The sequence below is a fragment of the Apodemus sylvaticus genome, chromosome 1, assembly GCF_947179515.1.
Source record: "Apodemus sylvaticus chromosome 1, mApoSyl1.1, whole genome shotgun sequence".
NCBI classification, from domain to species: domain Eukaryota; kingdom Metazoa; phylum Chordata; class Mammalia; order Rodentia; family Muridae; genus Apodemus; species Apodemus sylvaticus.
Window position 1 is genome coordinate 100649193 of NC_067472.1, and position 11650 is coordinate 100660842.

Consider the following 11650-nt stretch of genomic DNA (forward strand, 5'->3'; position numbering starts at 1 on the left):
ACAGTAGTGGGAAAGGAGACATGCTGTGACAAAGAACTAAATGTGCAATGACAACGAGTTCAAGTATGAAGGAGAAAAATAGGGAACAAGGGCAGAAATAGTGTTAAGTAGGGGAACCGGGAAAGCCCCTTAGTCAGCCTGCTGAATGTAGAGTGGCTAAGGGAGCAGCCACTGTAAGCCAAGGAGCCAGAGACAGCCAGAGAGGACGGCTTGATGGGTATGGTATCTGCAGGAGGCCAGAGTGGCTTCAGAAACATGGTTGGAGAGAGGGAAACAGGTTGAAGAGCAAGAGCTGAGCTGGACTTAAATAAGGCCAAATTTGGGTCCAAGTTTAACAGCAAACCACTGAAAAAACATAAGCAGTAGGACTGGGTGAGATGAACTGATTAGAGAGTCAAGTGGGAGGAGACAAGAAAGGGACTGACAGCTCTAAACTCCTCTGGGAGACTGGGGACTTTAAGATCATCTGTTGCCTTCCAGTTCTAGGGATGTAGCCTATGGAAAAATTGGACAAATACAAGAGAACATGTGCTCCAAATGCTTAGCATAGCTTTTCAATACAAAACAAATCCCAGAGAAACCAACATGACCGTCAGCATGGAATAGTTCCATAAACTTTTTGCTGATATGTATTTTTAAATACTCTGTTTGCACCTCTAAAGAACAACAACAAAAAGCCAACCCAACCAAAAACCTGGAGAAATAGCTGGGCATGGTGGCACATACTTGAATTTCAGTACTCAGGAGGCAAGAGGCAGAAGAATCTCTCTGAGTTCTAGGCCAGCCTGGTCTACATAGGGAGTTCTAGGACATAGATTCTGTCCCAAAGAGAAAATAACAATGTATGGTCTTGTCTTTACAAGCCGAGTTCTCAGCGTGTGTGAGGCTGAGGTGGGCAGATTGCTGCATGTTTCAAGCCAGTCTAGGCTACACCATGTGTCTCAGTTAGGGCTCTACTCCTGCACAGAACATCATGACCAAGAAGAAGCAGGTTGGAGAGGAAAGGGTTTATTTATCGTACACGTCCACACTGTTGTTCATCACCAAAGGAAATCAAGATAAGAACTCACTGGGCAGGAACCTGAGGCGGGAGCTGATGCAGAGGCCATGGAGGGGTACTGCTTACTGCCTTGCTTCTCCTGGCTTTCTCAGCTTCCTCTCTTATAGAACCCAAGACCACCAGCCCAGGGATGGCCCCACCCACAATGGGCTAGGTCCTCCTCTTGAGCACTAAGTGAGAAAATGCCTTACAGCTGGATCTCACCGAGGCATTTCCTCAAGAGGCTCTTTTCACTGTGATAACTCCAGCTTATGACAAGTTAACACACAAAACTATCCAGTACACCTTGAGTAACAGGCCATACATCTAGACCCTGCCTTTTTTTTTTTTTAAGATTTGTTTATTTATTTTATGTGAGTACACTGTAGCTGTCTTCAGACACCAGAAGAAGGCATCGATCTCATTACTGATGACTGTGAACCACCATGTGGTTGCTGGGAATTGCACTCAGGACTTCTGGAAGAGCAGTCAGTGCTCTTAACCACTGAGCCATTTCTCCAACCCCCTAGACCCTCTCTTAACAAAAATATTGATGTGTGAAGTATGCTGTAGAAGAAGATCTTCTATCATTAGGATCCTTGTTTTTAGGGAGGATATTTGTAAGAACAGGAAGAGAGCCAAGTGTGGTGGCGCATGCCTTTAATCCTTGCACTTGGGAGGCAGAGGCAGGTGGATCTCTATGAGTTTGAGAGTCTAGTTCACATAGCAAGTTCCAGGCCAGCCTTCCTCAAAAAGGGGGGAGGGGGTATATGACAAATATATATATATATATATATATAGAGAGAGAGAGAGAGAGAAAGAGGTGTGTGTGTGTGTGTGTGTGTGTGTGTGTGTCTTTTAAGCAAGAAGAGGTAACCTCAGGTATCCTTTGGAGGTCACCATGGCAATGAGAACTGATGTATATATAGGGTAGGCTGACTACAGAGGAACAGGAGAGGTGGGAAAGCTATCTCAGTGGGCAGATGAGAAAATGTGGTGCTTGCACTATTAGAGTTCCAGAAATATACAGGTTTCGTGTATAATTACAAAGCAGAACTCAGGATTTAATATTTATGTAACAGTATTTTAGGCATTGTTCCATGTGCTGAAGATACAGTGATAGGGGGAAAAACAGATGAAACCCTTATCCCAGGGCTGGGTTTGTATAGCTCAGTGGTATAATACTTGTCTACTGTGTGCCAGACGACATGTTTCATTCTCCAGTACAAAAAAAAAAAAAAAAAAAGACAGGCGGTGGTGGTGCACGCCTGTAATCCCAGCACTGTGGGAGGCAGAAGCAGGCGAATTTCTGAGTTCAAGACCAGCCTGGTCTACAGAGTGAGTTCCAGGACAGCCAGGGCTATACAGAGAAACTCCATCTTGAAAAAACCAAATTCCAAAAAAAAAAAAAAAAAAAAAAAAAAAAAAAAAAAAAAATCCTCTGCAAAATTAGATAACAGAGTGACTAGTAGATTATGTAGCTCCTTCATTTCTGCCTAAAGAGAACTGATTGTCAAGGCCTTGGAGACCTGGTTGCTAAAAGCCAGCCATTATTAAACTGTAGCCAGGTACCATGACTCCCTATAAAGACTAGACTGGCCTCAAACTCACAAAGATGCTCCTGCCACTGCTTCTCAAGTGCTAGAAATAAAGTCATGTGCCACCATGCCCAGCTATTTCTCCAGTTTTTTTGTTTTGTTTTAACGGTACATATGCATTTTTAAAAAATGTATTAGCAAAAGTTTATGTAACTTTGCCATGCTGATGGACACCTAGGTTTCTCTGGGATCCATGATTATAAACGTGAGCTGCTGGGTGATGATGCTGTGCGCCTTTTATGCCAGCACTCAGGAGGCAGAGGCAGATAGATCTCTGATCTGAGGCCAGCCCCGTCTATAGACAGCCAGGACTACACAGAGAAACCTTATCTTGAAAAAACAAAAAACAACTACCAAACCAAAACCAAAACAACAGCCAAAATCCCCCACCCGTGTGCTCAGTACTTAGGAAACTAAAGCTAAAGAATCATGTGTTTGAGGCCAACATGGGCTACATACTCTCTCACTCCACCAAAGAAATGTTAAGCTATGACCTTAAAATTAAATCTTTTTAAAAAATTAAAGTTGAATAATACACAAGAGCAACCCCTACAGCCTGTTTTACCATCACGTGTGCCTGAGTCACATGTGCCCGAATTTCTGTACATCTCTTGGGTAGGAAGGCCACATAGAACTTCATTACAGTGTGCTTTTCCTCACTTTGTGTTTCAAACGTATTGTAGCTTGATGCACTGTTGTAGAAGAATTTTAATCCAGCAACATGACTGTTCTGGCAAGGGATCACATCCAAAGGTCTATGTGATCTGGCTACAGGTATGCCCTTAGTACACACCTTTAATCCCTCTGACTGGAATATAGACACAGCTGGTTGTGGTGTGTGAAGAGGCAGTTTCACCAGCATAGTTTTATAGAGACAGGTTGCTTGTTAATACAGAATGAGCCAGAGAATATGAGAAGGACCCAGAAGACTGGAACAGATTACTAGAGTTGGTTTGAGGCCAAGCAGAACAATTCAGTCAGAAGCAGAGAGAAGCCAGTTTTGATTAGTCAGCATGGAGAGGAGTTTGGGCCAGAAGTTGAACCAGGAGTTTGGGCCAGAAGTTGGGCCAGGAGTTGAACCAGCCATCCAGAGGTCAGAAAGAACTAGAAAGGGTAAACTTATTCAGCAGTAAGCCTCCAGGACGACAATAAAAGTTACTGTTACAAACTGTGATAGAATTTATACCACAGAAGTCAGCAAATGTTACAAATCAGGGCTTTCTCCCCCTGCAGAACAGATGTTAAATATTTACCAACATGCCCCTTCATAAACTTAGGGTCACAGCCTGGAATCAGGAACCCATAGTTAAAACCAAGACTCCATCAGTTGCTAACAATGTGATTTGACTAAGATACCTACTGCCGGTTCCCTTAATTATTAAAAAAAAAAAAAAAAAAAAAAAAGCAAACAGTTCTATCTCACCTTTTTGTGCATCTAAAACAGAACACCTGAGGTGGATGATTTTAAAAGAAAAGAAATGTATTTCTTACAGGTTTGGTACCTGGAAGAGGAGGGCATGCTCTTCACTTGGCAGACGAGAGAACCTGCTTCTCCATGTTCTTTTTACAGCTGCATTGTCCCAAAAAATTCCCTATAGGCCCCACCTCCCACCTCTGACCTACTGGGAAATAAACTTCCAGTACGTGAATTTGGAGAGGACAAATATATTCAAACCACAGGATCAAAAGAACATATATTTGATTAAATGAAATTTGAATACATGCTTAGTACAATAGCAGACACCAGTGCCTAATAAATGTGAATAAATTATTTTCTACCCATAGGGAGATAAGTATGGGCTGTTTGGGAGCAGGAGAGATAATTCAAAAGACTGGAGTGTAGTTCCCAGCACCCATTATCTTCAGGCTTAAAAACTGTCTAACTGCAATTTCACGGTTCTAGCGCCCCCTTTGGCCTCCTCAGGCACCTACATACACATGGGACACATACAAACAAGCAGCTACACACAGAGAAAAAAATAAAAATTAACATACTATTTAGAAAATAAATTTTAAAAAGAGAAAATGTTCTTTTGGACTGGTCACTTGGGGCTGGTGAGCTCTTTTTAGCTGCCTGAAGCTTTATTCCTAAGCCTTCAAATCCCAGGAGAGAGGGAATCTGATCTCTGCTTTAAAGTATGCAGCGAAAGCATCAGGCCCAGCACACCCAGTACTCAGTAGTCCCAGGAGGAATGAATGAACTCAGACTAGTTTTAGGGCAGGTTGGACATTGCTATCCCAAGGGATAGTAAGGTCAGTGCTCAGATAGTAGAGCCTTGCAGTGTCAGAGAGTGTTCTGGCCATTAAGGCTTTTGCTGGCCTGTGTTCAGCAAAACTGGGGTCTCTATGCCCTCTCAGATTGGTGGGGGTTTACAGAGGACAGGAAAGGAGCAGAGAGGAGGATGTGCTCCTAAGTCCACAGAGGTAGGGAGGAGTGAGAGGGGAACCCTGGGAAGACAGTTTACAGGAGGGAAATATCCCCTCCCCGCCTCTGACCTGCGAGTGAACAGTGGGAGTGCACTGCAGTCTCCAGGGGGTGCCTGTGCATAACTGTGGACCAGTTTCTTGGTCCAGACAGGATCAAGACAAGCAGGGGCATAAATCAAAGTCAGTGCTGTGTTGAGTGCTTGAGAAGAGTTACCTTGTGACTTATGACCTGTGACCAGCACCAAAGTTGCCAGCAAAGTCACAGCCCAGAGTTCCCAGAAGGACGCAATTCTCTAACTCACAGTTTTTGCCTAGAAGTTGGACTTCGTTTGCCTGTTTGTGAAACACTGTAGGGAGGAGGGGATAGTCCATGGAGGTTCTGGTAATGACTTTAAGCCACCAGATTAATGAATGGTAGACAAGTGAGTTAGGAAACAACAGTATAAAAGTAGGGCTGTAAACACTATTCTAAGACAGATGATGGATCTAGGAATGATGCAAAGGAGACCAGAGATGGATGGGAAGAAGCCAAGCTATTATATGAGCACCTACACCTAGCATTTGCGTATTCTCTCTCTCTCTCTCTCTCTCTCTCTCTCTCTCTCCATTTTATTTATTTTTTTAAAAAGGTTTATATATTTTAGATCTATGAGTACACTGTAGCTGTCTTCACACACACCAGAAGAGGGCATCACATCACTTTACAGGTGGTTATGAGCCACCATGTGGTGGCTGGGAATTGAACTTAGGACCTCTGGAAGAGCAGTCAGTGCTCTTAAACTCTGAGCCATCTTTCCAGCACCCATTTTATTTATTTTAAACTTATTGATTTATGTATATGTGGTAGTTTGTCTGCATGTATATCTGCACACCCGAAGACAGCATCCGACAGTTGTGAGCTGCCTTGTGAGTGTTGGGAGTTGAACTCAGGACCTTTGGAAGAGTAGTGTGTGCTCTTAACCACTGAGACATCTCTCTAGCCCATGTGCTGTTTCTCTTTGGAGGTCTCTGCTAGGCGGAGAGAGACTGGCTTATAAGTTAGTAATGGATCCCAGAAAGGCCCTATATTAGAGTATTAGAGACGACAGCCTCTACTTAGCATCAGCTACAAGTGCAGATCCAGTCACAGATGCCTTGTGGTGGGGAGTGTGGGTGTCCAGCTTCAGTGTTCCTTGACCTTTGGGAATATAGCTTTGCCCACAGAGCCATAAGGAAAGACTGACACTAACAGCACATTGTATTTGAACCAATTTTAACTTATCCCTGTCTAGCTTACAAATGAGACTCACTCTGGTTATTTGATTTGGCTTTGACAATTACTGGGCATAATCCCTAGTGTACTTTTCTAACTGTTGGCCTGGCTATTTCTCCAGTAGTGTACCCCAAATGCTTGCTGTTTTTCCTGGCCATGTGCTCATGGGCCATCTTCCCTTCTCTCTCCTCCTACTTCTTCCCTGCAACCCCCAATCAGGTAACTCAAAATCCTCCTACCTCTAATCCTCCCAGCAATTGGCTATACCATTTTTATTTAACCGATAGTTTTAAATTAAGGATCAAGGTTTGCACAATAAAAGCTGGTATACGGGAGACTGCACTCATAGGCAAGTAGACCTTCGTATAGAATGTATATACTATACATTACAATATGTAGCAGTAGATCCAACCTCAACAGGATTTGGCATAATCTTGGAGCCCTGATTTTTAGTGGGAGGACTTTTGCAGACTGTGAAGTGATCTCTGGTTGAAAGGAGCAGCTCAGTGACAGAGCACGTGCTCAGCATGAGCATGGCACGCAGTTGATCTCGGCACCTCATGAAGGAAACGGTTATCTCCGGCCTCTGCTCAGGTTGTGTAGAGGGATATGAGGCCATAAGATCACCTAAGAGGGTCACTAAGGAACAGATGTCTGGGAGACTCAGCCTAACACATAGTGGGTACTACCTACAAATCTTTACAGAGCCGGCAGCAAATCTTGGGTAGAAATGAAGCAAGCTTTGGGAGTGATGAGACTAGAAGTTACTGGTAATGGCAGGTGATGTCCCAGGAAGGAGAGGGCATGGGACTGAAACACCGAGGGAAACAGGACCACCAGATAAAGGGCAGGGGCAAGTAAATGTGACCCTAGAGTTCAGCATGCACCTGTCATGAAATACCCCCATTAATAATGTTCACTTACTACTCTCAGAAATTTAATGATAAGAGGAGAAACAAGTCAGGAAAATGAAAATAAAACAAGAGCAGGGCAGGGGATGGTAGAGTACCTGCCAACATGTGGAAAACCCAGGATTGCTTAAGACACAGAACTGACAACAGCAGCCAGATAAGGAGCTGGGAAAATAGTTCAGGTTTTGGTAGGGTGATGTAAGGAAAGGAGAGGCTGAGAAGTGGGAAAAGCTGGCCAGGAAAGTGTGTATGGAGAAGGGAACATTTAAGTAGAAATCGGTTTTAAATATTTGCATCATAGTTATAGTTCAGGATGTCCTCTGATAGGAAAATAAGGCATTTCTCTCCTAAGTTGGAACTATTGAGAGAGACTATGGGGAAGAGACACCTCCTCTTTGGGCCTGTTACTGTCAGGCCTTCCCTCAGGTGCCTTTTGCAACATTTTTTTTCCTGGCAGGGGTAGAGTTTGGGACAGGGTTTGTATTATAGGGCAACAGGGAGACAGTCTCTCCAAACCAGCCATCCAGAGATAAAGCTGAAAAGGTTTGGGCATATTCTCCAGAAAAGGCCTCTATGAATGATACTTGGAAAAAGTTCTCTCGAATATTTCCGAGGACATTCATTTGTGTGTGCAGGCATTACAAGGTGCTAATAAGTAGCCATCTGTTTAGTTGTCATAGGTGTTAGTTGAGTTGGACCTGACATTGGTACATTCATTCCCTCCTCTTCTTCCCTCCTCCTACTGTAGAGGTGAGCAACCTCAGAAGGTAACCATTCGTCCTATTCTGATGTATGAGCACCACCACTTCTTGTCAGTATTTGAGAGAGTCTTACTGGACATGGGCTGGTCACAGCTGGAAATTTGCTGAAGGGGGTAGGGGTTACTGCCCGGAAGATAGTCTTGGATTCAGCTTTCCTTTTAGACTTTGACCGTATTTGCTGTGATGTCATCTGCCAATATTGGCATAGTCCTGGTAGACAAATCTTTCTCAATAGGGTGGGAAGTGGGGGTGGTGCTGTTACCAGTTTTATATAAGTTCAACCTCGTGCCCAGCGTTGTCCTGTGTGGCCTTTGCAGCTCAGCATGGCTGGGACAGCAGTGGCACTAAATATCCTGGTGTTGCTGGGCCTGTGCGGGTCCCTGGCTGTTGCCAACCCTCTTCCTACGTGAGTAGGGCTGGAATCGGGGAAAGAGGATTGTGGTCTGGGTTTGTGGGTGATGGGGCTAGTTTCTGGGTCACAAGCTAAGGAAGAGGAGCAGGACCCAGTGGACCTGGATTTCTATCTGTGTTTTCTCTAGTGCCCACGGGAGAGTTGCCGAAGGTGAAAATGGGACCAAGCCAGACTCGGTGATCGGTGAGACCCGAATTCCCTGAGTCTTTTTGTCTTCTATTGTCTCTGCGTTTTAACATCTCACTGATATTTTTCTAACCCAGAACACTGCTCGGATACCTGGAGCTTTGATGCTACCACCATGGATCACAATGGGACCATGCTGTTCTTTAAAGGTGGGTGGGGGTGGGGTGGGGTTGCTGCAGGGGAGGGGAGCTGTTCATGTTAGCATACCCTAGTAATCTAGCACTGGGAAACCGGAGGTAGAGAAAAGTAGTTCAAGACCAACACAGGCTACAACATAGATGGCTCTGTCTGAAAAGCAAACAAACAAAAGAGGCTAAGGTTGGACTAGTCGGGCCTCTAAGCACAGTCCCTTCAGAGGACTCTTTTACTCGTAGGAGTGCTCAGGGATTTTATGAGGGCTCCCATAACAGCTTCTTTGAAACTGTCTAAATTTGTTGAGGATTTGTTCTGGGTCGCTCAGAGTGTGTTGTTTTTTCAGGGGAGTTTGTGTGGAGGGGTCACTCAGGGACCCGGGAGTTAATCTCAGAGAGGTGGAAGAATTCCATCACCTCAGTGGATGCTGCATTCCGTGGTCCTGACAGTGTCTTCCTGATCAAGGTACTGCTGGGTGGAGAAGAGCTGGGCTGGAATGAGAATCCCTCCCACCGTGTCCTCGACACAGAGCCTCGCATGATCCATTTTCTGCTGCCACACCAGAATATCTGATACCAGAATTCTTTTTGTTTTATTTTTTTATTCAATATATTCTTTATTTACATTTCAAATGATTTCCCCTTCCCTGGATCCCCCTCCCTGAAAGTCCCATAAGCCCTCTTCCCTCCCCCTGTTCCCCAATCCACCCCTTCCCACTTCCCTGTCCTGGTATTCCCCTACACTGCTGCACTGAGCCTTTCCAGGACCAGGGGCCTCTCCTTCCTTCTTCTTGGGCATCATTTGATATGGGAATTGCGTCTTGGGTATTCCAAGCTTCTAGGCTAATATCTGCTTATCAGTGAGTGCATACCATGAGTGTTCTTTTGTGATTGGGTTACCTCACTCAGGATGATATTCTCCAGTCCCATTCATTTGTCTAAGAATTTCATGAATTCATTGTTTTTAATGACTGAATAGTACTTCATTGTGTATATATACCACATTTTCTGTATCCATTCCTCTGTTGAGGGACATCTGGGTTCTTTCCAGCTTCTAGCTATTATAAATAAGGCTGCGATGAATATAGTGGAGCATGTGTCCTTATTACATGCTGGGGAATCCTCTGGGTATATGCCCAGGAGTGACATAGTAGGGTCCTCAGGTATCATGCCAAGTTTTCTTTCTTTCTTTCTTTTTCTTTCTTTCTTTGTTTTCTTTTCTTTTCTTTTCTTTTCTTTTCTTTTCTTTTCTTTTCTTTTCTTTTCTTTTCTTTTCTTTTCTTTTCTTTTCTTTCTTTTTTTCCTGAGACAGGGTTTCTCTGTATAGCCCTGGCTGTCCTAGAACTCACTCTGTAGACCAGGCTGTCCTAGAACTCACTCTGTAGACCAGGCTGGCCTGGAACTCAGAAATCCACATGCCTCTGCCTGCCAGAGTGCTGGGATTACAGGAGTGAGCCACCACTGCCTGGCCATGCCAAGTTTTCTAAGGAGCCACCAGACTGATTTCCAGAGTGGTTATACCAGCTTGTAACCCCACCAGCAGTGGAGGAGTGTTCCTTTTCTCCACATCCTTGCCAGCACCTGTTTTCTCCTGAGTTTTTGATCTTAGTCATTCTGACTGGTAAGGTGAAATCTCAGGGTTGTTTTGATTTACATTTCCCTGATGACTAAGGATGTTGAACATTTCTTTAGGTGCTTCTCCGCCATTCGATGAAAAATCTTTGTTTAGCTCTGTACCCCATTTTTTAATGGGGGTTATTTGGCTCTCTGAAGTCTCAGATAATTTCAGTGAGTAGTATTTTACTTGGCTCATGGTTCTGGAATTTGGGAAGCCCGGGGGCAGAGTGCTTGTATCTGGAAGGGAATTCGTGCTGTGTAGCAGCCAATAGAAAGACGATGCCAAGGCGAGAGAACAAAAGCCTGGGTCCAAAGCGGCTTTACCGTGACCCATTCGTGATAGCTAACCCACTCCATTATCATGCTGGACCGATAGCCACAAGCCATTTGTGAGGCAGATCTCTGATGAACTAACAGTGCAGTATTAGGCTCCGTTGCATGGGAAACAAACTTTCCTACATATAAACTTGAAGGATACATTCAAACTATGGTTGAATCCTTGCTGATAGGTACAAAGTTTCCTCCCTCTGTGCCTTACTCTCCTGAAAAAGCAGTCTTCCCACACACTTAGTGTGTGTGTGTGTGTGTGTGTGTGTGTGTGTGTGTGTGAGAAAGAGAGAGAGAGAGAGAGAGAGAGAGAGAGAGAGAGAGGTGGGGTGTGGGGGTGGGGTGGGGTGGGGAGATGAGAGATGTTTACCCATTAGCAGGGAAGCCAATATCCAAGAGCTGTTTTTCATTCCTAATCTAGTTCTAGCTGGCTTTACTATTCCCAACTTACTGCAGTTTCTTTCCTTAGCTTCTGTCACCTGTATCTGGTCTTGTTTATATGTGGAGCAAGTTGTTCCTAATACAATGGCACCTGACCAAGGAGACAAGCAACTCTTTTGTTCATGAAGACCCAGGCGCTGGCCCAAACTGCTCCTAGAAAGAGAAAGCTTGTAACGTGCCCGAGGGTGTGTGTGGTTGGGATGTCCCTGAGAGCTTCATTTCCTCACCTGCCTCTGTCCGTGCGCTCTTCTTAATGAGTATACATGTTAGGGTCACTATTGCTGTGATGAAACACCAGGACCAAAAGCAGCTTGGGGAAGAAAGGGTTTATTTGGCTTACACTTCCCTGTAACTGTTCATCATCAAAGGCAGTGAGGACAGGAATGCAAACAGGGCAGGAACCTGGAGGCAGGAGCTGATGCAGAGCCTCGAGGGTGCTGCTGACTGCCTAGCTCCCATGGCTTGCTCAGCATGCTTTCTTACAGAACCTAGGCCACCAGCCTAGGGATGGTACCACCCACAGTGGGCTGTGCCCTCTACCATCAATT

At 44.7% G+C, this 11650-nt stretch overlaps 1 protein-coding gene across 1 annotated transcript in view; it reads left to right on the top strand.

The window, feature by feature from the left end:
* The first annotated feature begins 7749 nt into the window (after positions 1-7749).
* The window catches only part of Hpx (hemopexin), a 9936-nt gene continuing 6035 nt past the window's right edge, over positions 7750-11650 (top strand). The window contains exons 1-4 of the mRNA XM_052155529.1: positions 7750-8394; positions 8528-8583; positions 8664-8735; positions 9065-9183. Of these exons, the coding sequence (XP_052011489.1) occupies positions 8312-8394; positions 8528-8583; positions 8664-8735; positions 9065-9183 (330 nt within the window). The 5' untranslated portion in view covers positions 7750-8311. The remainder of the gene's footprint in view (positions 8395-8527; positions 8584-8663; positions 8736-9064; positions 9184-11650) is intronic.